The sequence below is a fragment of the Petaurus breviceps genome, unplaced genomic scaffold (assembly GCF_028583685.1).
Source record: "Petaurus breviceps papuanus isolate PSGF00001 unplaced genomic scaffold, PetGlider_PUasm1.0 90823, whole genome shotgun sequence".
In the NCBI taxonomy this organism is placed as follows: Eukaryota; Metazoa; Chordata; class Mammalia; order Diprotodontia; family Petauridae; genus Petaurus; species Petaurus breviceps.
Window position 1 is genome coordinate 17,507,897 of NW_027187352.1, and position 27,070 is coordinate 17,534,966.

The 27,070-nt window shown below is 39.4% G+C and overlaps 1 protein-coding gene across 17 annotated transcripts in view; it reads right to left on the reverse strand.

Annotated features, from left to right (window-relative positions):
• Positions 1-27,070, reverse strand: part of DLG2 (discs large MAGUK scaffold protein 2) — a 2,470,643-nt gene that overhangs the window by 1,249,213 nt on the left and 1,194,360 nt on the right. Inside the window, exon 1 of one of the 17 annotated variants that reach the window (XM_069070984.1) lies at positions 11,295-11,522. The exons of 15 other annotated variants lie outside the window; for them this stretch is intronic. In XM_069070984.1, coding sequence (XP_068927085.1) covers positions 11,295-11,372 — 78 coding nt within the window. In that variant the 5' untranslated portion in view covers positions 11,373-11,522. Of the gene's footprint in view, positions 1-11,294; positions 11,523-27,070 lie in introns of those variants that run through there. One more of the 17 variants, XM_069070981.1, reaches the window with a different exon arrangement.

A 27,070-nucleotide genomic window follows, 5' to 3' on the forward strand; every position in this document is an offset into this window, starting at 1 on the left:
GACGTACACCAGTAATGCCTTGCAACGTAGATTATGGGAACACAAATTTGAAGCCAGGAAAGAACTCCGAACTTGTCTGGTAAAACTTCCTCAATTTTCATGTGAAAAAACTGAGTCCTAAAGAGGTAATGACTTGCCCCAGGTCATCTAAGTAGTAAGTGACAGAGTGATATTTTTAGTAAGGTTCTCTGACTCTAAATCCACTGCTCTTTTGACTATACCATGCCCCATATCTAAACAAAATACTGTAGGAAGATTTGAGATAGAAGGGAACAATTTAAACTGAATGTACACTGAATATGTTTGGGAAAGGAGGGTAGAGCAGGAGATGAACAAGGCTTATGGGTGTTAAAGACATTCATTGTCTTCAGTGAGACAAAGTGAAACACTTCCTATCTTTCCAGTGGATAGACGCTGTTAACTACTGTTGAAATCAATTGATAACAAATAAATTAATCAATAAACAAAACTGTCATCTTTTATGCAAACTTTTGTTAAAGAATCCTTCTGCATATAAGAGATGTTTCTTGGAAAAGATAGTTTATCCCTGATGCCCACATCTGAAACTTTCTACTTTGGTAGGAATTTTCAGAGTTTAGAGTACATAGACATACCCTTTGAGAGACTAGAGTCATTCCCAAGCCATGATGAGACATCAGAAAAAGCCTTCAGAGAAGAGCAATCTCTAAATATTTATATCATGTGTCCAATGTCTGGGTGACCTTCAAGGTTTAATGATGACTCAAAAGGCAACTGAGAGGCTCAGGGTGATTAAGAGTAAGCTGTAGCATATTCCCAAGAAGGACTGTTTAAGAGAATAGGCAAAAGATTACATTACAGTGATGTATGACAAGAAAAGAAGTTCAGCCAGTCACATGACTGAGAAAGTGATAAAAAAAACAAAAACAACAATAACAACAACAACAAAACAACAGGCAGTCCATTTGTTTCATTCATATCCATGCAAAGTCAAGAGATCTAGAAGAATGCCTGTAATGCCAAGCAAAGGCAACTTCCCAAGGTTCAAAATACCAGCATAGGTGCTCTCCATTTTATTCAGTGAAATTTAAGAACAGAAAATCAAAATATAACATAATTCAAAATACAGCATTCACCAAGTATAATTCAATAATCTCCAAGTACTACTCCACCCCTGGACATTATAATTCATTTAGTCAATCCCAAAGCTCTTCTAAGCACTACTCCACCCCTAGGCTGCACATTCATGTAGTCAACCACAAAGCCCCTCTTCTCAAATGCAGATTAATTTCCAATGATAAGTAAAGTACATTCATTTGGTCAATCACAGATCACAAAATAGTCAAAAGTTCCCCACCCTTGGATCAAAATTGAATCTACCCCAGAGTTATAACAAGCTTAAGCACAGCATTTAATACCCAAAGAGAGGTCTTTTCTTCATCTTGACCAGAGGCAAGTTCTCAGCAATCTTTGTTCCTGGGGAGACAAAGATTAGGAAGGCCAGAAGATACGTTGCCAGTGTCTTCATTAATTCATTCTCTGTCTGCAGAACAGTCCTGTGACCCCTGAAAACATTAGCAAAATCCTCTTCTAGGATTTCTGTAAACATACAACAAGAAAATCCTTCTTCAGGGCTTCTGAACCAATAGTTCTGTTCCAGGACCTCTGCAACAACAGCATTGGCCTTCATCAGTGGACACAATTCACTCTCTGTCTGCAGAACAGTCTCAGGACCACTAAACCAACAGCAAGGTTCCAGAACCTCTGCAACAACAGGACTGTCCTTCACCAGTGAGCAAATCTGCCAAAACAACATCAAAACAGACAGGCAAAGTGCCAGCATAACAGCCATGTCTCCTCAGTCCTTGGCAGCTCTCAAAAGTCCTGGGCAATTCAAACTGGCCCTCAGCAATCCTCTCCTTCTCTCTCTGCCTCCAAGGTGCTGCTTCCAAAAATTTCTTCTGCCTCTATTTTCTTGTGTCTCTCTTAAATTTACGTCACCAGCTCCTCCCAGTTCAGCATTCTCTTTTCACATCAACAAGTCCATCCCACAAGTGGGATTCACAAGCTCTGGGTTTTAACACAATCAATCCAAAAACCAAGCCAATACAGGGGAATCTTTAAATTCCATTACTATTACAGTCACACACATGTTAGCTGGGTCCTCCATGTTAGACTTCAAGAAGGAGCACATGAATGAGATATGCAGAGGTTGCAATCAGCATCATTGAGGGTAACACCCAAATCAATGAGATTACAGATCCATTAAGTGAATGAAAAAAAGAAAAGCTCTTCTTATGTGTCAACCACCATCTGTGATAGTAATGGCAATTAAAGATTCCCCTGTATTGGCTTGGTTTTCAAATTGATTGTATTAAAACCCAGAGCTTGTTAATCCCACCTGTGGGATGGACTTTTTGATGTGAAAAGAAAGTCCTGACTGGGAGGAGCTGGTGACGTAGATTTGGAGAGACAAGAGAGAGGCGGAAGTTCTTTTTGGAAGCAGCACCTCGTGTAGAGGGAGAGACTAAGAGATTGCTGGTGGCCGCTTTGAATTGCCCTGGACTTTTGAGACCTGCCCCCTGAGCTGCCAAGGACTGAGGAGACATGGCTGTTTTGCTGGTACTTTGTCTGTCTGTTTTGATGTTATTTTGCCAGATTTGTCCACTGGTGAAAGACTGTCCTGTTGAAGAAGTCCTGGAACCTGGCATTTGGTTAAGAAGGCCTGAGACTGTCCTGCAGACAGAGAGTGAATACTGTCCACTGGTGAGGGACAGTACTGAGAGTGAATACTGTCCACTGGTGAGGGACAGTACTGTTGTTGCAGGGGTCTGGAGACTGTCCGGCAGACAGAATGAATACTGTCCACTGGTGAAGGACAGTGCTGTTGTTGCAGGGGTCTGGGAGCCTTTCTGTTGGTTTAGAAGCCCTGAAGAAGGATTTTCTTGTTGTATGTTTACAGAAATCCTGGGAGAGGGCTTTGCTAATGTGTTCAGGGGTTCTAGGACTGTTCTACAGACAGAGGATAAATTCATGAAGGGACTGGCAATGTATCTTATGGCCTTGCTAAGCCTTGTCTCCCCAGGAACTAAGATTGCTGAGAACTTGCCTCGTGTCAAGATGAAGAAAAGACCTCCATTTGGGTATTAAGTGCTGTGTTTGAACTTGATGTAACTCTGGGGTAGATTCAATTGTGATCCAGGGGTGGGGAACTTTTGACCTTTTTGTGTTCTATGGTTGAGCAAATGAATGTATTTTACTTATGTTTGGAAACTAATCTCCATTTGAGAAGAGGGGCTTTGTGGTGGACTTAATTAAGGTATAGCCTAGGGGTGGAGAAGTATTTGGAACAGAGACTTTGTAATTGATTGAATGATTGGAAAGTCCTGGGGTGGGGTAGGCCTTGGAGATGATTTAATCACACTTAGTAAATGCTGTATTTTGAATGATGTCATGTTTTGATCTTCTCTGTTCTGGGTTTGTTACTGAATAAAATAGAGAGCACCTATGCTGGTATTTTGAACCTGGGAAGTTGCCTTTGCTTGGTATTACATTACACCATCCTAACTGCTGGGAAGACAAACAGAATAAGTGAGACAGTCCCTGTTCTCAAAAAGCTCGCAATGTAATTAAAGGAAGTAACCCATAAAGAGAAAGTTTTTTTACAGAACAAATGGAAAAGCCCAGAAACTCTAAGCAATAGGTCATATGGAAGGCCATGAGTCCTTCAGATATATCAGTAAGTTAGATAATAGTTCTGGGTCTGGAAGGTGCTTTTAATTACTACTATAATAATAATAATTATTAAGATCAGGTAATAAGTCCTATTAGTCTACTATCTCATTGAAATATATATATATATGATATGCAATTGATATTAGACATATAATATATGTGTACATATCTCACCTGCAGTGCTTACTTCCTATGTGACAACAGATAAATTTGGACTCTCAGCTCACTTCATTTTCCATTTTGTGTCTGCTGACCTGCCTGATTTCAACCACACAAGTGTTAAACTCATCCCAATATCTTCCTAGACTCTCAGTCCACTCTGTTTTGTATCTGTTGCTCTGACTGGTTTCAATTCTATGGAAAAAGATGCCAGGTATCTCCTGGTGCCCCCAACATCCCTGCTTCCTGCCTCCTTTTGGACATCATTCATCATTTAGATTATAAGTCCCTTACAGGCAGGGACAATCTTTCTATTAAGTGTACCTCGGGTGTTTGGTACAGTACCTAATACAGTTGTTGCTTAATAAATGTTTATTAGGTTAAATAAGTTCGTTAATTCAGTAAGTCTCTCCTCAGACTTAAACCAAATAATCTGCATCTACGAATGAATCTTAATCCCTTTGCTTCTTCCCACCTTCTTCTGTTCATCTACATTCACTTATCTTGTATAATCCAGAACAGGACACAGGACTCTCTTTGAAAAAAATAAATGGTTCATGAAGTGGAAGGTTCACCTAAGGAGTATGACAGGATATACCTTTGTTTCTGAAAGTCACTGCCATATTTACTTACAATATTAAAACAAAAATAATGTGAACGCATTTTTACATTTGTATAATGATTTTAGTTTTTCTAAACGCTTTACCCATTCATTTCATCTTCCAAACAACTCTATGTTAGATCAAGCAAGGTACAAAAGTCTCCATGACTGAGTGGGGACTAAAACTTGTCTCCTGAGAAGATCGTAATTAACATGAAAACGTTGTTTCATTGTCAGCTCAAACCCTTATTTGTTTATGTTTCTAGTTACAGTGACGTAGAGGATCCCCAGAGCAGCAATGAAAGAAAACAAACACACACACACACACACACACACACACCCCTATTAAGTACCTACTAGGTGCCAAGTGCTGTGCTGTGTTTTACAAATATCTCATTGATTCTCACAACTCCTGGGAGGTAGGTGCTATAGTGATTCCTATACAAGAGTTAAGGAAACTAAGGCAGGCAGAGGTTAAGCAACTTGGCTGGGGTCACATAGGTCCTTCCTGACTCTAAATTCAGTGTTCTATTCCTTGTGACCCTTAGCTACCTCTGTTCCTATAGACTCCTTAATGATATTTCATTGGTTCTGCAGATATGTACAATGAAGTCTGTTTAGAGATGCTTTTGGATGTAGGTCAGGTCTGTCCTAAGACACTATTGTGTCTATGGACTGCTGAATGTTATTTCCAATTCATTCATTCCACAAACATTATTAAGTGTCTCTGGTGAGGCAATCTAGTTTAGTGTAGGGTAGTAGAAAGGTTATTGGAGTTGGAGTTACGAGACCTCTATTTGAAACCCATTTACAATACTTGCAATAACTATGTGATGGACAGCAAGTCAATTAACTCCTAAGAGTCTCATTTTCTTCCTCCATAAAATGGGAATCATTACATTGGTGCTACCTATTTCATTGCAAAAAAAAAAAAAAAGAGTGCTCTGCAAATCTTAAAGAGATAGAGAGTTGGTTGTCATTATTAAGACCCAGGCACTTCATTGGGGAAAATTCAATTCACCAAAGACTGAATTGGCACCTACTATGTGCAAGGGACTAGGGCAGGACCACAAAATACAAAGATATAAAAGCCAAACTCCTTACCTGAAAGAAGTTTACAATATTGTGGAGACAAGACATCTACACAGATATCTCCCCATTCTAATTCATGCCAAATTGTGACTCTGATTCTCCTAGTGTCAATCTACTGGGTAGCACAGTGGATAGAGCACTGGGCCTAGATTCAGGGGGACACAAATTTAAATCCATCCTCAGTCATTTTTTAGCTATTTGACCCTGGGCAAGTCACTTAATCCAGTTTTTCTCAGTTTCCTCATCTGCAAAATGAGCTGGAGAAGGAAATGGCAAACCACTCCAGTATCTTTGCCAAGAAAGCCCCAAATTACAAAGTCACAAAGAGATAGTCATGAGTGAAACAACTAAACAACAACAATAACAAGATATGACCATGCCACACCCCTCCCCCAACCCCAAATCCCAGTGGTTGCCTGATAACTCCAGGATCAAATTCACTGCTTGGAATTTAAGCCTTTTTTTTTTTTTTAAGCAATCAGGGTTAAGTAACTTGCTCAAGGTTACATGGCCAGCCATTTCTGGGTGTGGTGCTGAGTGTCCGAGCCCGGGACTCGATCTCCAGGTCGTCCCAACACTGGAGCCGGTGCTCCTACTCGCTGAGCCACCTGGCCGCCCCTAAGCAATTGGGGTTAAGTAACTTGCTCAAGGTTACACTGCCAGGTGTTTCTGGGTGGGTGCTAAGTGTCTGAGCCCCGGGATTCGATCTCCAGGTCTTCTCAACACTGGAGCCGGTGCTCTTACTTGCTGTGCTACCTGGCGGAATTTAAGCCTTTTTATAAGCTGACCCCTTCCTACCTTTTCAATCAAATTATGCCTCCTGGTATCATTGGTCATCTTTGAAAATGAAGGATGAATAACATCAATCACAATGCTAAGTAATAACAATGAACAGAGCACAGGGCCTGGAGTCATGAAGACTCATCTTCCTGACTCCAAATCTGACCTCTGACATGTCCTAGCTGTGTGACCCTGGGCAAGTCACTTAACCATGTTTGCCTTGGTTTCCTCATCAGTAAAATGAGCTGGAGAAAGAAATGACAAACCACTCCAATATCTTTGCTAAGAAAACCCCAAATGGGGTCAGAAAAAGTCAGACATGACTGAAATGTCTCATCAATATGCTTTACTACCTCCATGAACTCTTCAACCCAGTTACACCAGTATACTTGCATCTACCATCTCCATGTCTTTGCACTTGCTGTCTGCAGACCTGGAATGTTCTCCCTCCTCCCCTTTGCCTCTAAGTTTCTCTAGCTTCCTTCAAAACTCAAGATGAAATTTTACCTTCCTTAGGAGACTTTTCCCAATCTCTTACCACTCCCCATCCCTACTGTCTCCCTTGTGAGATTAACTTCCATTTTCAGGGTTTATCTAGTAATTTGCCTGTCATATCATCCCTCCCATTAGAATGTGAATGTCCTGAGAGCAGGGCCCATGGTGGAGGCTGGGGAGGTGTTTGTTTTTTTTTTAATTTTTGTTTTGTTTTGTTTCTTGTCTCTCTTTATAACCCCAGAATTTAGCACAGTTCTTGGCATACATAGTAAGCTCTTAATAAATGCTTATTGGCTGCCTGAATACAAATTAGATTCTACATGCCTAAGAAGAATGCAGAATACTTTGAGGTCCATTAAGGGTGAGATCTCTTCTAGCTGGGGAAGCAGTGAGAATCCATCCACAATTCAGACAACAAGCTTTACAAACCACACAACAAAACAATGCAGCAGATAGCTGATAGGGGGAGTGAAGGAGCTTCACCATTCTTGTGTGTTCTATTGTTCCATCAGAAAATGTACTTACAATTTATCTGAGCATGTCTTCAGGCAGCCTTCTTTTTATTAATAAACCTAGATATTGACTAGATTGAAATATTAAAGTAGGTGTCTGGAAAACAGGTACTAAATCAAGACAGACTTTTCCAAGCAGACACAAGACTAAAAACAGTCAGTGTGTAAATGGAAGCACTGTGCCCCATCACAGCTATTCACACTGAGCTCCCAGTTGATGCTTTAAGAAATGTTGAATTTATACCCTATATTGTTACCCTCAATTTGCTGAAGAGCATGGAATAATATCCTTCTAAAGAAGAGATAATAGAGGGCTTTGCTTTTTAGAAAAGAGAATTGTGAATCATCTAACATCCTTGACTCATGCTAGGGGGAAAAATGGAATGTATGCACAACTGTAAAACATGTAAATGCCCTTTGATGAGAGACGTGTCTGTTACTATAGAAATAAGCTATTGGTAGCAAAGTCACCTTCCAGGTGAGAGTGATATCAGTGTACCTTCCTAGCTTCTTCAACTGACTATCACTCTTTGACCTGCAATAGGCATCCGAGAAGGTGGTTTATTTCCCATTTGTTTTATTCAAAGTTTGGATTATCTAGCCTCTTACAATTGGACAGGGCAGGTGATGTGAAGAGTGAGGTTAATTGCAGTACTCACAGAAGTAGGGGGACAGATCACATGACAACTAGCCTTGACAATGAAAGGATTCTAAATCAAGACGAATTATGACTTGGCAGAACCCAAACTATCAATTATGCTGTCCAAAGCAAACACCATCAAATATGACCAGCAATGTGAAAATTTCCCTTAAATCAACTTCTAAGGCTAAATTCAATAGAGAAGGGATGAATTGGGGGACAGTTGTAGTGAGCTAGAGGAGGCAGTTCATAATTCAGACCCTCTAAGAAAAAAAAAAATGATCCCTAGATACCACTGCAGCATGGGAGACATAAGGACTCAAGTTTCAACCAGGCTCCTGTTGAAAAAGGAATGGTATGGTTGGTTTATCCAACTGTTCTTCCTACTTTTTACTAACTGCCAAACTCAGTTATTTCTATTAGGATAGTAGAACTGCAATCAGTACCCTCTTCTTTTCAGTGCTTCGGAAAACATCCCCAGTCCTCCACCCAAGTTATTCTGTGGTGTCGGTATAAAAATGAATGGTATGCCCTAATCAGACATGGCAGGTGGGAGGAGAAGTGACAAGCCCATGAAAGAGAGCCTTAGAGATAGCCTCTCATGATGCTGTCACTTCCTACTGGTGCTGAGAGTAGGTGTATAACAGGCCACCTATCCATGAACCAAGCACTGTTTAATGTCTAGGGGTGTTATTCAGGCTTGTTCGATCCTAATTAGCTTCTCAGGTCACTCCAGCCCTGAAGAAAAGACTCCTCACAGAACACCTGAGTGCTTAAAAAAAAGGATTTCTGATTTGTGATACATTTCATTCTTATTTCATTTTATTAAACCAGGAGGAAATAAACTAGCTTACTTACTGTAACAAGAAGCAAAGATTTATAGAGGGCTCTAAAATACAAAATCACAATTACCAACCATCATTCAAGCTAGGGGGTAAAAGGAGGCAATGCACATAATATGAGAGAATCTCAGACTCCCTCACAGGCAAGCTCATTGATTGGTCATTTTATCTCAACTCAAATTGATTAATCATTGCTACCTTTATACATCCATCCCAATCAAGGAAAAATATTTTCATGGACTTTTTAAAGCATAACTACCTACTACCAGCAGCTCCTCGTTTTTTTTTTTCTTGATCACATTTTAATGGGGTTTGGGGACTACAGAAACAATTTGAAAATATTTCAAATCATTCAGTTCAACAGGAGCCTATGATCAACTCTCTGTTTGGTTAAAGAAAAATGCAGTAGGTGATTATCCCAAATATTAATTAGCAGCTACTTGTTTAAGTCACACATACTGGTTTATGTAAGAAGAAGTAGAAAATAAACTAATTTATTCAATGCATTCTATACCATTCAAGAATGAGGCAATGCTATTTTCATGTAGGTCACTAAGTGATATTTCCAAATTAACTTTGAAAATTGCTACTTTTCAGGTGATTGGATTCAACATTCCCCCTTTCATATCTGACACTTAGAAGGTAAAACTTCAGTTCCCCACTAGCAGAAGGATTTCTCTTTGTAGATTTTTTTTTTACTCATTGTCTATTAGATCTAAAGATTTCAAGTCTCTTTCAAAGAATAAGGCAGAAAACTTGTTTTCTCTGTGTCTGTTCTATACACTGGTCACAAGAACACAAGGAAAATGACTGAGTCCTAACTGGCTCATGAATCAAGAATGTCTCCCCCTCCTTACTGAACAGCAGCTTCTTAGGCTGCTTACACTAAATCCCAAGAGCCACTTTTCTTAACAGTTGAGCCTAAACCTGAATTAACAGAACTGGACAGCTCAACTTTTCTTCACCTACTGAATTGGCACAAAGCATTTTCTTACCCTGGCTTTAGCAGCCATTCATGGAGTCTGACAGTTCTTTCATTCATACATATAATTTTCCAGGGAAGATGACATTTTCCCTAAAATATTTCTCATTCTTCTCCCTCTATAGAGGGGGAATAATAAAAGGCTGGTCTTAGTTTATTATTAATGTAAATTTTAAATGCCTCAGGGAAGCACATAGAAGGAACACATTCCCACTTCCCCAAGCTATTAAGTAACTTAGATTTTTGAATTTGTCCACTGAACTAAACTTGAGAATGTTCAAAGCTGGGCATTTTGAAGATCTTTATCCTTGAATGCATAATTCCAGCATCCACTCCTTACCTCCTCCTACAATCTGACTTTAGTCTATCATCTTTTTTTTCTTACTTCATGTATCAATAGCTTTTACACTGAAATACCATGAAGTGAATGGGATGGGAAATTGACCTTTGGGGCCCCACAACATGGAAACCTTATTAGAAAGCCATTTCTATACAATCCCACCGGTACCTCTGAGGAAGAAAGGAACCTTAGGTGGACATTCCATCATAAGTGCCAATAACAGCTAACTTAATTTCCCAGTTTCCTATCTTTGAAAGTTTCCATACTGATTTTTTTTTTTCTAAATTTGGGAGCTGAGTCCATAAGCTCTATCTTTTTGGTAAACTCAACTATCTCTTTGGGGAAACTCAACTAGCAACCCAACCAATCAACTTGCCAGTTCCCCAAGTTTGTAACACTTTCCTTAGTCTTAGAAGTAATTTCCATTTCACTGAGAAAGGACAACTGAGGAGGTGAGTCTGCCAAAAGACTCTCTGTAAACAACTGGTCAAATTAAATCATAAAGCTACCATAAAATGCCCCCTCACTGAAGAAATGGAGAGCCAGCCAATGACAAATAAAATTCTTGCCTATTTTAAACACTCTGAGTTTGGAAAAGATTAGAATAAAACAAACAAACAAACCTTCCTACCTTCAAATCTCCACCCCCAACCCACAATAAGATTGTGCCCAGGTTACCAATGGCAGATTCTAGCAGTCACTAAACTTGAACTAATGTTTTCATGAGTACTCAGAGGAGGAAAACCTAAGGTATTGAAAACGGCAGTTTCGTGATTAAACATCAGAGTAATAAAAATAATGCGGCTATGCAACAAGTTTGCTCCAGACCTCTGGACCAGTAGAAACAGGAGCTGGACAGCTGTTGATTTTATGTAATTTCGGGACCATAAAGACTTTGGGATGGATGCTCTGTCATCTGGTTTAAGGAACTAAGGTGGGAATTCACATGTCCTCAAACCACCCCCCACAGCCATTCCTCACTCCCAGGGGTTAACAGTCCAAGCTATGGACTACATCAACCAGAACAGTTTATAATCAGGGGCTAATCGAGGTTGGGGGTTGAATACTAGGGCTCACATTCCAAACACAGCAGGCAGCTGGGAGCTGAGGTAATGCCCATTCCCACTCACACCATACCTTTTCTATTTTCGCTTTCCGGGCGTTATGCACGAACCTGCGACCCAGCTTCTTGGCGTACCAGATAGAGGCGAACATAGTATTTGATGGAAGGGAATTCCGGATGAAATCTGCTGTGCGACGAACTTAACCCTCCCACCCTCAGCTTAAACACCAATCTCACCGCGATGTCGAGATCTCACTTCTAGGCTGTTGCCTGTCCAGTCCCTCTCATGCTGCTTAAGCTAAAGGAAAGAGCAGGAAAGAAATCCCAAACCCACTACCCCAGCGAGCCCGTTGTCTGGCCGGTCTGCAGGTATATTTACATACTGCCAGCAGCAGGAGGTCCGGGGTGAGCTAGCTTTGCAAACAGCTCACATCCAGTCTGCTAAGTGCCTGTCTGCAGTTCCTTAGCACTGTCACCACCAACTACATGCGTGTCAGCATGAAAGGAAGCCGCAGTCAACTCGTACGGCAGACAGCTCACCTTCTGCTTCTGGGCTCCGGCAGTTTAACTCCTTGGTTCTCTTTTCCTCTGCAACCAGGCAGTTCCTGGGAGGGAGTGGGAAGGAGGGGGGTGGAGGGGGTGGAGCCGTGACTGATGAGAGCAGATTGGGAGACAACACAGCCTTACAGGTAAACCAGCCACCCCAGAAGAAGGGAGGGGGCCAGGATGGGGACAAACAGGTGTCCCAGCGACCCAAATGCCATCCTCCAAGCAGACAATCGCCAAGATAAACACTTGAGGGGGCCAGCTGGATCGGGGCTCCTAGAAGTATGTACTATGTTCTGTGCACGTGTGAGAGCGTGTGTATGTTTTCTCCTCTTATTAATTCCAGTGTATACACGACAGTGGAGCAGCCGGTCAGTTATTGACCTCCTGCAAAGACTCCAAGATGAAACACTTCATTTCTGTTGGGACTAAAGCACGGAAAGTGCTTGGAATGAACCAGCCTGCCCCGAATTGCCTTTGCCAAGGCCAGCCAAGCGAAGCTCCTCTTGTCCCTTATTCCTGTCACCACCAGCTTTTCCTTGTGGAAAAGCAGTTCCAATGTGCTTACAGGCACTTTCTTGGCCTTTTTATAAATGATGAAAGTGCAATCTGCTGCTTCTCTTTTGCCAGGTAAACTTGTCTTTAACCCTTCTGTTATCTCTTCACCGAGGTTCTCTGTTATAAAGAGGGCTAGATCTCCCTTGGACATTAAGACTTATGGCATGACTTAAAGGATTCTCTTGTGAGCTGGGCTGAAATCGTGAAGATACAATATATTACCAGCTACTCAGAGAATCACAAAACTATAGGATTTTAGAAGCTGCATAGGATCTCTGAATAGCATTGAGTCCAGTCTTCTCATTTCACAGATGGGGACGCAGAAGCCTATAGAGAATCAGTGACTTGTTCAAGGTCAAAGTGGTATTTAATGACAGAGGGAGGACTAGAACCCAGGCCCTCAGACTCCCAATCCCTATGACTTACCCATTATACCATACCACCCCTCCAGCTCTTCTCCTACTGTTTTTATAGACATTTAACTAACCGGTGGTAAAACTTCTAAAAAAATAAAGCCCAATGTTAAAACCTAAAAATGTTTCCTGTTGTTTTTCAGATAAAATACTAATCTACAATTTTAACTATCTTGATTTGATTGGGGAAAATAGTATACTCACTTTGAAAGAGAAGATGAATCCTTCCAATGAAATATCCATAAACCAGGGATACTGATTTACCCTGAGCTATATATACTGTTCTAGGAACTGGGGAGTATCTTAGGACTTACAGCTGAACTAGGTTTTAGAGGTCCCTTAGTCCAACCCCCTTACTTGACAGAGCAGATTGAGACCACACAAGTGGGAAGCAGTAGAGAGAAATTTCAAACCCAGTTTATTTGCATTCAAATCTATGGCTCTCCCTATTAGTGGAATAAAAGCCAGACTTGGAAAATCCCATCTCAGAGACTAACTAGCAAGCTATATGTCTGTGGGCAAATTAATCAGCAAAGACTCAGTTGGGAGAGAGAGAGAGACAGAGAGAAAGACAGAGACAGAGACAGAAAGAATTCTTTCAGTAATACCCCACAACTTTTTCTGTATGAAAAAGCACTTTACAGACATTACAATGCTTTGTACAATGAATTATTGCTATTATTAAAGGGAAGCATTTCACAGTGGATAAGGAACCACTATCAGGCCCAGGAAGACTTTACTCAAGACCCACATCTGACACATTCTAATTGTCTGATCCAGAGCAACTCATTAACCTCCCAGTGTTCTACCAGGGGTGGAGAACCTGTGGTCTTGAAGTCACATGTGACTGTCTAGGTCTTCAAGTGTGACCTTTTGACTGAATCCAAACTTCACAGAATTTGACGTTTGGATTCAGTCAAAGGGGTTGTTGCACTTGAGGATCTAGAGAGCCACATATGGCCTGAAGGTCACAGGTTCCCCACCCCTGTCATAGTCTAGACAATTTTATGAGACTATAAATTGGAAATTAGCTTTTGACTTTCATTGCTAGAGGGACTTTCCTCATCCCAAAGTTCCCTATACCAACAAATCACAGATCCAGTACTTATCCCTAACATCATCCTAATTATCCTCATCATCATCCTCTTCCTTCTCCTTATTATTAATTACTATTACTGACCTTTGCCCATGTCAATACATGGTTCTTAAATGCTCTGACCAAATTGTTTTACTAAGGATGCCCTTAAATTAATTAATTGCCAGATGCAATTAATGCATCACATAAATGTTTTTAAATCCTTAATTTTGATCTTAATAATGCATGTTTCTGGCCTGATCCTACAAAGGATTCATGTTGGATTACACTTCTCTTCTTTTAGGGGCTTTGTTTTATACTTTAAAGGTTCCCCTGGGCCTTCCAGTACACATATTCATTTAGATGCTAAACGAAAATTCCTTTGATATCCAAGAGTGAGCCATTCCCACTAGGGATTAAACCTGTGGAGAATTCTCACAAAGAAAGTGGTAGAACTCTTGAGGGCATCCAAGCATTTTGCAGATTCTAAATAATAATGACATCTATTTAAATAGCACTCTAAAGTTTGCCAAGTTTGAGAGGTAATATGGAGAAGTGGATTGAACTCTGGACTCAAAATCTGAAAGACCTGAACTCATATCCCTCCTCAGCCACTTATTAGACCCTTGGCAAATCACTTCAACTCTCTACTTCTCAGATTGTCATATTAAAAAGGAGAAGGTCAGATTAAATGGATTCTATTCTCTCTCACCTCCCCTCCCCCACCATCTCCCCTCTCTTTATGTAGATAGATAGATATACACACATTAATTGCATCTGGCCAGTAGGGTAGCTTTAGTAAAACAATTTGGTCAGAGCACTCTACAACCATGTCTTGAGATTGGCAATGAGGCATAATAAAAATAAAAATAATAATAAGGAATAAAAGGAGGGTGATGAGGATAATTAAGATGATATTAGGAATAAGAACTGGACCTCTGTGTGCATACACACATATATACATATATATATATACATACACACATATCTAGTGTATATATATATCACTATCTAGCTCTAAATCTATGATCCTTGGACCTTTACATATATCATGTTATTTGATCTAGCTTCTGATCCCACACTTTGGTGATCACAGAAGACAAGGGATTTATTTTTCCTGACACATCTGAATGCCCTCCATACTGTCCCTCAGTCAAGGACCAAAGATTCTATGTATTCCCAAAGACAAACTATTGAACATTATACCAGGCTCTGGAATATAGCTGTTCCAGTGGATCATTAGAGGGCATGTAAATCAAATATTGTGTATCCCTCTATAAGCTGCCAGTTCCTTGGACTCACATCCACCAGGGTATTTCACCATCAAGCAGAAATAGGGACTTGTCACCTGCCCTTTTCTGCCTATGTACTCCCTTGCCTCCAAATGCCTTTACCTTTTGCTCAAAGAATTGTCATCAAATCTAGATCACAATTGATTGTGGGAATACTGTGACACTCACCAGTTCTATTGGCCTTCTAAGTATTCCCCACAATTTGGAATCAAAAGTATCCCGGATAGAAGATCCCATCCTTGGCTATCACTATTTACTCCCTCATGCTCTTACATGTTGATCCTGTCCCTTCTATGATCCTCTTCCACTTTTCCCTCCCTTCTTATTATGTCCTATGGAAAAACAAACCTTTATTAACAAACCATCTTATATATTAGACTTCTACCTTTCATCTTCTTGCAATCATGGAAACCTATATCTTCCCTAAGAAGAACCCATCTAGTACTATAATCCTTTTTACTTATGACACCCACACAATGGGTGAGGAAGAAAAGACATGGTTCTTGCCCCTCAGTAGCATGTTCAGACTCTCCCCTTACTACTGTCTCAGCCAATCTCTTCTTATAGAGATAGTTGTTGTACAGCAGAAAGAGCACTAGCTAGGCCTAAAGTCAGGAAAACTGACTGTCAGTAAAATCAGACCTCAAATACTTACATGTAGGTGTTAATTTCTGTTTGCCTCAGTTTCTTCAACTATGAAATAATAGCACCTATTTGAAGGGCTCTTGTCAGGATCAAATGAGGTAATATTTTTTAAAGCACTTAGCACAGTGCCTACCACAGAGTAGCCACCATATAAATGCCTCTATTCCTTTTCCCTTCTGAAGACCACTTCATCCAAATATATCACCCTAGCCAGATTCTGGTGGCTATTCTCTTCCAAACCCCTAGGTCATTTTATCTTTTCTAAAGGAATCTAGAACCTGGCTCATAATGCTTCTTTCTACCCCAACCTCTAAACTGCTTCTAGGAGACTTAAATTATCATATTAATGCCCCTTTTAAATACCTTTGTTTCCAAGGTGATCTCCTGCTTCCATGATCAGAATCTCTATTCCATCAATGATGATCATACTCCTTGATCTCTTCATCATCCAATGTGTTCTACCTTCAAACCCATAACTTAAATGTGCTTCTTCCTACAAGGATCACCTCCAGATTCTCTAGATGCTAGTGCCTTCCCAATCAAAAGTTGACTATATCTTTGATTTCTTCCCCATGTACAGTAGTTTTGCCTTCAAAATACAAGTTATATGCATGCATGATGTTTCCTCTGACAGAATGCATTAGGGTAACATTGCCTTTTGTTTTTAAATTCCAATGGCTAAAACAGCGACTGGGATATAGCAGGTGCTTAATTTCTTTGCCAATTAACAATAATCTCCTAGCTTTCTACATTTCCTTGTGCTATGTTGTTCCAAAATCAATTCTCTATCCTTGCCCTAACCTCTACTTACTACATCCCTCCCTACATTTGCAGACCATTACTGCTATTCTAGAATAATTTTATTTTCTTCAAAATCTTGATTCTTTACCATTTCTGCTTTCCACTATCCTCTTCTTTTGAGTCTCTTGTCCCCTTATGCTCACTCATGCTTTTCTGAATCCCAAACCTGGATAACTTTCACAGTCCACCTTCCACACTTTTGCTCGTGTGTTGCTGAATGATGTTGATAGAGGAAGACATATAACCATGCCAACCATGTTCACTAAAAAATTTATGGCTATTAATAAATCAACAGGCATTTACTCAGCATATTCCAGGCATCATACTAGGCCATAGTGATCAAAAGACAAAAGTGAGAAGTCCCTGCTGTCCATGAGTTTATGTTCCATTAGTGATGGTTTGGGATACACAATGTACCCAAATAAATAAATACATGATATAGAAACATATACACACAAAATTAAAAAAAACAACAACAAAAAGTGAATACAGAGAGTATGGAGAGGGCCTACCAACTTGGAAACTCAAGAAATGCCTCTTCAAGAAGGGGCATTGGAGATGAATGTTGAAAAGAGTTAAGGATTCCAAGAGCCAAAGGGGAATAAAGAGAGAATTCTAAGGCATGAAAAATAACCTGTGTGGAAGTATGGATGCAGACCAATTAAATGTCATGAACAGCGAAGACCAGTTTGGCTCAAATTCAGAGTACATGAAGAGGAGTAATGTGAAATCAGTCTGAAAATACAGCCTGGAGCCAGATTGCAAAGGCCTTCACTTGCCAGATAAAGGAGTAAGCCATGGGGAGTCCCTGATGCTTCCTGAACAGGGGAGTGACATGATGAAATCTATGCTTAGGGCTATCTGTGCTTTGGGGATGGCACTTTAATCAGAGATATGTTATATCATCTGGGCCTTCACTGTTGCTTGTCAGTTATTTAATTCTTCCCAGTAGACCTGGCCTTTACTATATCCCATTCACCAGAGGGGCTATTCTAAATCTTTTCTTCTCAAACACCCTTCCCCATCCTCTCCCTGATCTCTCCCATAAGATCTCACCAAATACTTCATGGAAAAAAATTGAAGCCATCCATCACAACTTCCATCTCTTATCTAATGTTACACTTCAAATGACCTCAACATCATTCTCCCTTCCCTCCTACTTTGCTCCATTCTAAAGGAAAAGTTGGCTCTTCTCTTTGATTATGTCAGTGCTTCAACTTGTGACCCTGATCTCATCTCTTCCAAAAACTTGACCCTATAAGCAATTCCCTCTTTCTTCCTAATTTTTAATCTTGCCTTATTCACCATCTCATTCTCTACTAATTACAGACAGACCCAGAACTCCCTCCTGTATTCTTAAAAACAAAACAAAACAAAAAAAACCCTTCACTTTCTTTTACTTTCTCCTCAAAGCTATGGCCCTATACCTCTCCTTCCTCTCAAAGCCAAGCTCCTAGAAAACACTATCTATAGTCTTCCTCCACTGTCTCACTTTCCACCAATTTTTTAGCCCTTTCCAACTCTGACTTCTGTCCCTACTACTCGACTGAAACTGAACTGAACTTTCCAAGTTCACCAATGAATTCCTAAAGGATGACTCCCAAGTGTTCATATCCAGCAGCCTCAGTTTCTCCTGTAACCACCAGGCCTGTATTGCCAACAATCGTTTATTAGATGTCTCCAGGGGGCTGTTCTCTGGGCATCTCTAAATCAACATATACAAAATAGAACTCATTATCATTCTCTCCAAACCCTTCACTCTCACTAACTTTCCTATTTTTGACACTATATTTCCAGTCACTGAGAATTGCTATATTTCAGCTATCCTCAATCCTTCTATTTCCTTCATTCTCTCATATGTAATCAGTCACCAAGTCTTGTGAGTACTATCTTTGTAATTTCTCTTCCATTTGTCACCTTCTCTCCACTGGTGACCACCATCCTAATTCAGTCCCTTATCACCTCTCCCCTGGGCTGTTAAAGTATCTTCCTAATTGGTCTCCCTTCATCCAGTTTTTCTCTTCTCTAATCCATCTTCAACAACGCTTCAGATTGATATTCCTAATGACTAGGTCACTCCCCCTACTCAAGAAGCATCAATGTTTTCTTAGTCACTACAATAAAAAGAAAACAAACTACTCTGTTTCATAAAAAAAAAGAACCCAGCCTACCTTCCCATGCTTATTGGACTTCCTCTCCTCACACACTCCATATTCCAGAGAAACTGGCATATTTACTCTTCTTCATTCCAAAAATTTCATTTCCCATCACTGTGCTAATGCAAAGACTGTCTCAAGTGCCTAGAATGTCCTCCCTTGTCACTTCTGCCTAATTTCTTTAAAATCCTTGGCTTCTCACAAGGCTCAGCTCAAGGACTATGTCCTAAAGGACAACATGCTATTTGGATTCCCCAGTAGCTGGCGTCATACACCACTCTGCTACCAGATATGGTGATACAAATCTATCTCTTTATCTATTGATCTCTATCTCTCAATCTATACAAGTCATCTATCCACACATGATATACATATGGATATACATAGATGATGTTAACAATAATAAGCAATATTTATATAGTACTATATGCCAGGTACTTTACAACATTATCTTGTTTAATCCTTACAACAACCCTGGAAGGTAGGTACTCCTATTATCCCATTTTACAGATGAGTAGATAGAGCTTAAGTGACTTGCCCAGGGCTAAACAGTTAAGAAATAGCTGAATTCATGTTTGAATTCGGGTCCTCCTGCATTTATATATTTGAATTTCCATTTCTATTTACATGTTCCTAATCCCTCTTGACCCATAGTCACTAAGGTCCTTGGATTAGAAACTACTTCATTTTTGTCCATTATAATAAGTATCGATAGCAGGCATTAAAAAATGCTTATTGAATGAATGAATGAATGATCCTCAAAATCCAAGGAGGAAGCATCTACAGATAATTTTATCTTCATTTTACAGATAAGGAAACTGAGCCTTAGAAAGGTTATGCAAATTGCTCTAGGGTCACACTACTAATGAGTAGAAGAGGGAGAATCTGAACCCAGGTCTTGCTTGTCTCTAAATACATTTGCCACCATATTGTGTTACCTCTTCATTATGAACAGGATTAACTGCTCTCAGGGAGCTGGTTTTGTTTTTATCTATTTTTTCAACTCCCTGTGGGTGCTCAGCTATCAGTGTGTCCTGTTTTGTATGCCCCTGGTCCCTTCTTTCCTCTACCATCCTCCCTACTGATTGCTCCCCCTTCTATTTCTCAGGTTTTCATTTTGTTAATGTTAGGCAGCCCATGTGTAAAGAGCTCCGTAAAACACTATGAGCCCTTTGGAGGAAAGGAACCAGCTAAATCTGACAAATAAATAAATGATGACCCCTGCTTGACTGTCAAGGAGTCGCTTGGCAGGCCCACAGTTTATCCAACTATTGCCAGCCTGGTAAATGCATTCATTATCTTTGCACACTGTTTTGGACTTTAGCCTTTAGTTAAAGAATCTTTAGTTCTACCAGGAAGAACAAAATAAACGAGGGCCAAGCAATTGTCCTTCAGTGTATACAGTCTTAATAAATAAGCAGAGAAATGCAGCTTGTAAGCCTCTGAATGGTTCCAGAAAATGAGGAGGTAACAATGTGTAAAAATCTTTTCTTAACAAAAGTTTATTTCATAAAAAGATTTTTAAAATCTTAATATACATGCAAGAAATTGTAAAAAACAGAAAGAATTTCCTTAGAGTTCACTTGTAACTTAAAACTTCGTAAGTCATTAAAACTGGGGCTTAGAGGAATCTGTGCTACTTGGCATTTTTTCCCTTTTTAAAACATTCCTGTTACAAGAACATTTTCCCCCATTCCCTTCAAGATTTGAGAAATTTTACAGACTGTATTTCTTCACTAGATGATTTAGGCCTCCCAAGCTGAGGCTTAGCCTACAAGACTAACAAGCATTGTGGATAGGTTGATGACCAGGATAGGTAACCAAGAACTGGAAAAGGTTAGAAAAGATAGCAGCTTATTGATGAAAATTTAGCTTTACAGGGTGCTGAAAAAGCCCTAAGTGACCTCAATGGAACAAGTTAATTGTCATGTTTCTGTAACCATTTCATCTCGGTTTTTTTATACAAAAAGGAAGGTGAGAGCCGCCTTCAATAAATCCTTATACTCTCTAACCATTGCTTTCCTATATTGAGACAAATAACACATGCTGCTCTGTGGTGTAGAAATGCTTTTTCTTAAAAATATTTCAAATACTTTATATCTCTGTATTATCAACAATTAGTCAGGCATTCCTCTCTTTCTCCTTACTCACTTTTGTCATATTGTTAACCATGCCCTTCAATGTAATATAATGCTGTCTGCTTTCATGTGGACCAAAATGTGGTGGAAAGATCACAGGGTGTGGATTTTTTTTAAATGGGTTCAAATTTCAATATTTCTATTAAATACTAATGTAATCTAGGCTATTTAAGATGCAGTTACAAAAGATATTTTCTAAGGGTCATTCTAACTACAAATTCTATCTTCCTTCTAGTTCTATACCCTAATACTTATATTAGAACTCTTTGAGGATTTGGGTCTCCACATACTGGGTGTCAGTTTTTCAATTTCTAAGATAAATACCATATTAAGACTGCCACCTTGTGAGTTCTGACCCATCATTCCCACTTGTTGAGGCATTTTGGGATCTTAATTTGTTTTTTTTTATCAACATTTGATTCTCGGTTTCCTCTACAAAATGAGTGAGTTGGAGTCAAAGACCTCTAAGGCTTCTACTTCAAAATCTATGATCTATCATCCTCAAATTTAGCAAGCCCACCATCCCCTTCCTTTGTGAATTCACTAATAAAACATTGACAAAGATAGCACTCTAACCACTTCCTTCACACAGACTGAAGTTTATCCATTCAGAATGACAGTTGAGTTTGGTTATTTAACGTGTTCTAAATCCATCTGTACTACTTTGTATCCTGCATCTCTCCATCTGGACACACTGGTAGCTTTATGCATGTTCAAGCCACCTGAGATCATGTTTCTACTACATGAAAAGGCTATAAACATGCTTCCAGCAGAATCACGGTGTTACGTGAAGTCTACCTATGGATACTGTAGCTATTTCTGGTTTGGCTACCACATGAATGGGAGAAACATTTCTGATTGGCTGTGTAGTGAGAATTGTCAGAATCTCCAAAAGGATCCCTATCAGCTCAGGTCAACTCTTTGTTGTTAGCCTTTTGGGGAACAAGGTGTCTCCTTCACTTATGGCTAGTGAGACCATGGAGTAAAGGGGAATAGCTTCATGGCCTCCTTCTTCCCACCCTGAGGCCATCTGCCCCTTCTTTGAAACAGACTTGAGTCCTTGGCCTTTTCATTTTTTTTCTCTTCTAGAATCAGACAGTGGAATCTGCAACCTAGGGAGTTTTAAAGGCCAGGAGCAGGGGTCACAGAAATCTGGGAGTCCAGGAATGCAAATCAGGTATTGTATTTAGTTCAGCATGGAATGACCATCTGGACTAAACTTTGGGACTCCTGCCCAACAGAAACAAGCAGTGATGCCACTTTGAGACATGAACTAGGTGGAAACAATACTATGTAAGAACAGAACTAAGTTGTGATCCTAATCCTTCCTCCACCTTTGACAGAGGTGGTATGTATATATTGCATGTCTGAGATACTGGGACAATATTCTGATGTTTGTTTTTTGCTATGTCATAGAAGTAAACATTCCTTTGTAAAAATTGCCAAATGGTAAGTGATCAGATGGAACTAAAAGGCTAATTGTGGACCCCCTAAAGTGAGAGTGAGGACTGAGGGGGCTTGAGTCACTCCTCACAAGCCTCTCAAGATACCCAAGAATTCTGGGGGGAAGATATAGCCTGCCTAGCCCCATAGAGAGTGGAGACAGAGCATACAAGCAACAAGGGCATGAGAAACATTGGCAGATATTTTGCCAAAATTTATGTATGATATATATATATATATATATAAAATTTCCCTGATCTAGGAAATATGCTACAAAAATAAATGCATATTCTTCTCCATAAACTCATGTTGGTTGTTAGTGACATCCCATCCATTTTTTAAGTATTTATAAACCACCCTTTCTAGCCTATTGCCAAGATTTCCACCAAGGTCATTGACTTACAGTATAATGGATCCATATCCTCCTGTCTTTTTTTTTTTTATAAATTGGAATAAGGTGTTTTATCTCCAATCCTGAAGCATCTTTTCCCTTTTGCATGATACTTCAAATGTCCCCAAGGGAGTATTTGACAATCAAATCCACAGATTCTTTCAATGTCCTAGGATGTAGTTCCTCTGGGCCAGTTACCTGAGTTTATGATACAGTATCTTGCACACAATAGATGGTTAACAAACATTAATATATTGGGATTCAAGTGAGAACAGCTAGCTGTCTCTTCCCACCTCCTTGCTTTTATAGATTTCATTTGCTGCTAACCATTTTTTTTCCTTTAAATTGTATTCTCCATAGTGTGAAGGTCATTGTCCATGGTGGAGAAAACAAACAGACTCAGAGTTAACTAGTTCTGCCTTCCTTTTATCATTCATTATCATCATCAAATTCACCCCAAGCCTCCTTTTTTTACCTCTTTTTGATGTCAACATAAGTTAAAAATCTCATTCCGAGTACTGTGTACAGCAATCTGTGTCACGTGTTGAGGGCATTGATAAGATAGAGAGTATCTGGAGAAAGGCCACCAGAATAATGAAGAGTCTTGGGTACATTTTATATATATATATATATATATGGATTTATGGGAAATCTTGAAATCTTTAATCTGAAAATCAGAAAACTTGAGGGGGAAGGGTAGGAATGGGACATTATGGGTGCATAACAAAGATGTCACCTTGTAGAATTTATTCTGTCTCAAAGGATACAATTAGGAGCTACACATGGAAGTTGCAAAGAGGCATATTTAGGCTTCATATCAAGAGTAATTTCCTAAGAATTAGGACTATAAAAAAATACGAGTTGCTACAGAAGGGAGGTGCATATACATACACATATTTACATATGTATACACATATATTTAATTGAGAGCACATATAAAAATATACATCTGCTGTTATTTTTCTTTTACTACCAAAAATTTTAAAGATGTATTATCCATAAATTTATATGGAAAACTGGTTCCAAGTGTATTGGTTTCCAGTCATTATTCTTTCTTATTTGCAGTAAGTGATGTAACAACAGTGAGGAGTAATTCTGTTTTTTTTTCTTTCTTTTCCCCATGAGAAATTAAAATAAAATATTCTTTATTTACTCTAACTTAGAGAATCCTAACTTTAACACATATTTATTATTTTACTATTGGTCAAGTTACTTAAACTCTCAATGTTCTAACTAGCTCTCTAAGACTGTAAGTAAGAGTGTAGGTGCCACACTATATTAGTTAAGGGAGTTCACTCATCCAGGAATATTTATCATTGAGTATTCTGTTCAGTGTGGCACAGTAGGAAGAAAAAAGCACCTGAGTCCAAATCCTATCCCTCCTACTTCCTTCAATGAACTTGGACTAGTAACTTCATTTAGGCAGGTGGATAGTATGATGGATAAAACACTGGACTTGAGTCAAGAAGACATGAGTTCAAATCCTATCTCAGGTTTTTAGTACTTTTTGATCCTAGGCATGTCTTTTAGTCTCACTTCCCTCATCTATATAATGGGGATAGAATCTACTTCCCCACATGAGGAAATCTGTGTAAGTCTCATGACAAGGGATGTTTGAGTCTAGAAAAGATAATTCATTGTAATCCTATTAATAAGAATTTATAGATACCATTCACCCAATATGATTATTGCCGCTGCTAAGGATTCTCTTTTCCTTATGTATGAATCCTTTTTGATAGTTGGCTATGTTCATTCCTGAGCTAATAATTCCCCAAATGCTGGGAGTGATCATTAAATTTACCTTTTTCTCTCAAGCAAAATGCTGCAGTTACTCTGTTCTACTCAGTTGTGCAGGTATGTCAACCAAGGTCTAAAATAGTCTCAGGAGTCCTGGCACCACTGCAGATGTGATGCTGTAGCAGCCTCAGGACTTGTCCCTTTTCCAGTAGACAGTTTCACAGCTGGGAACCAGGAGTTATGACATGTATCTTGTCTATCTCAACATAGAAATAACATTTGATTAAAATCTAGATACAGGAACTAGCCAAGGTGTAGATGGTTATGGCCTATGCCCAAATGTACCAATCGATTGGAAGTAAATCAGGAGATGTATTTAGGAATCCCTCCAAAGCATTAAAATTGGTTACTCTTTCCAATATTAATGATAGAATGAGTGAATCCCTACCCAATAGGATTGACTTGTTATATTTTATTTATTTTTATTTCCTTATTTTTGCTTCTGAAACTCCTCAAATTCAAATTCTTAAAGCTAGAATGTTTCCCATGAATTCCCCTGCTTCTTTTTATTTTGATCTGGAGAAATGGCATTTGTAGAATAAAAGAAGAGAAAGGGAATTTAAGCATCTGGATAGAAATCCCAGTTCTGTCACTTACTGAATGTGCAATCATCAGAAAGTCGCTAAAACTAGTTGAGCCTCAGTATCTGACTTGCAACATGAGATTAATAATACTTATTCTTCCTACTTCAGAGTTTAAGTTGTAGGAAAAGTAATCTGTAAGTCTAAAGTAACGTGAGCAATGTGAATTGGTATCATTATTATTATTATCAGAAGTAGAGGTAATGTTGAATTTGCAACTTTAATATCTCTTTTTTTGGAGAGGGGAAGGCAGGGCAATGGGGGTTAAGTGACTTGCTCAAGGTCACATGGCTAGTAAGTATTAAGTATCTGAGGCCAAAACTGAACTCAGATCCTCCTGACTCCAGGGCCAGTCCTCTGTCCACTGGGCCACCTGGCCACCCCAATATATCTCTTCTAAAGTATCTTGACAGTGAATGGTCACCTCAGAGTGACCCCTGAGACATTCTTTACTTTGAGGCATTTCCAATTGGCCCATTCACAAATTACTTGATTGTCACAGGGGTTCTAGGCTAAATCTTAGCAACATACTCCTAGTACCCAACTGGCACATTTAGGATCATAAGATTTTGAGTAGAAAGGGACAGAAAAGGTCATCTGTTCCCTCTTTCTTTTACAGACAAGGTAACTGAGGACCAAAGAAGTGGAATTAGAAATCATATCTCCTGACTACAAATCCAGCACTTTGTCCATTATACTTAGGATGACTTAGCATTTAACAAGCTTATAAACTTGACAGTGCATGGAATCCACCTATAGCAAAGGAGTGCTACAAGGCCTTCTTAGAGATCCTTCACTTTGATCTTTTCACCCTAAGAGAATAAAAACTGCAGTTTAATCAGGTTTATAATATTTTGTAAACACAGCTTAGCCTGATTCAGAAAGTTCTCTTTTGTACCTGTATTTAAAAATCTTCACAGTCTGTCCTGTTTTCCTTAGGTCTTAAACTAAATTTTCTGTCCTGTCTTTAAGTCCATTTTCTCTTCCTGTGCCTTTAGCAGATGATAAGATTCTGTTGCCATCATCTTATAACAATCTTTCACATCCTCAAGGACAGTTACAAGAAATCTCTCAGTGGTCTCTTTTGTCCTGGCAAATACCTCATTTCTTGAGCTTTCTTCATAGAAGTCATTTTGTAACCACTTCATTATATTAGTGTGACTGTTTTCTTGGATATTTTCCAAAGCTTAAGAAGTTTCTCTTTAATGTGAGAGCCCTACATTTTGGTGCAGGACTTACAGGTTGGGTCTTAAGAGGGTTCTGGTGAATGAGGGATGTCCAAGATTTCCAGTTCATATCCAACAGTACAGATTCTGCTGACTCATGTTAGCTGTTTCAAAAACCATTTCTTTATACCACTGAGAAGGACAGTGGAGGATGGTAAATGGACCTCTGGAATTAGAGTTAGGAAGCACTGGATTTAGGTCTTAGCAAATAACTTACCCTTCTGAAACTCAGTTTATGCTTCTGTAAAATGAGGGGATTGGAGCCTATGACTTCAAAAGATGCTTCTAACTCTAAATCCAATTACTCCCATACCTCAGTGAAGCAGTGAACAAACATAAGCACTTACTGTGCCAGGGAGGTCAATAAATGATGAGGACACAGTGGAAGGCAAAAACATAGTCTTTGCCCTCAGGGAGATCATGCTGTAATAGAAACAATATGTAAATAACCAGAAACATTAAAGATATGAGACAAGATATATTAGATGGAAGGCAATCTCAGGAGGAAAATATCAACAGCTGGGAGAACTGAGTGAGTTCTATAGACGGTTTTAACAAGAAAGAAGCCAGGAGCACCAAAAGGCATAGGTGAGGAGGGAGAGCATTCAAGTTATGAGGGATAGAGACCGAAAAGGAATAGGGATGGGGGAATGGGTATGTCCAGTTTCAGGAACTAAAAGTAGGATTGTGAAGCTGGATCATAGAGTACATGGAGGATAGTAAAGTGGAAGAACCAAAAGTTAGGAAGGGGTCATTCTGTGAAGAACTCTCAATGCCAAGTAGGGAAA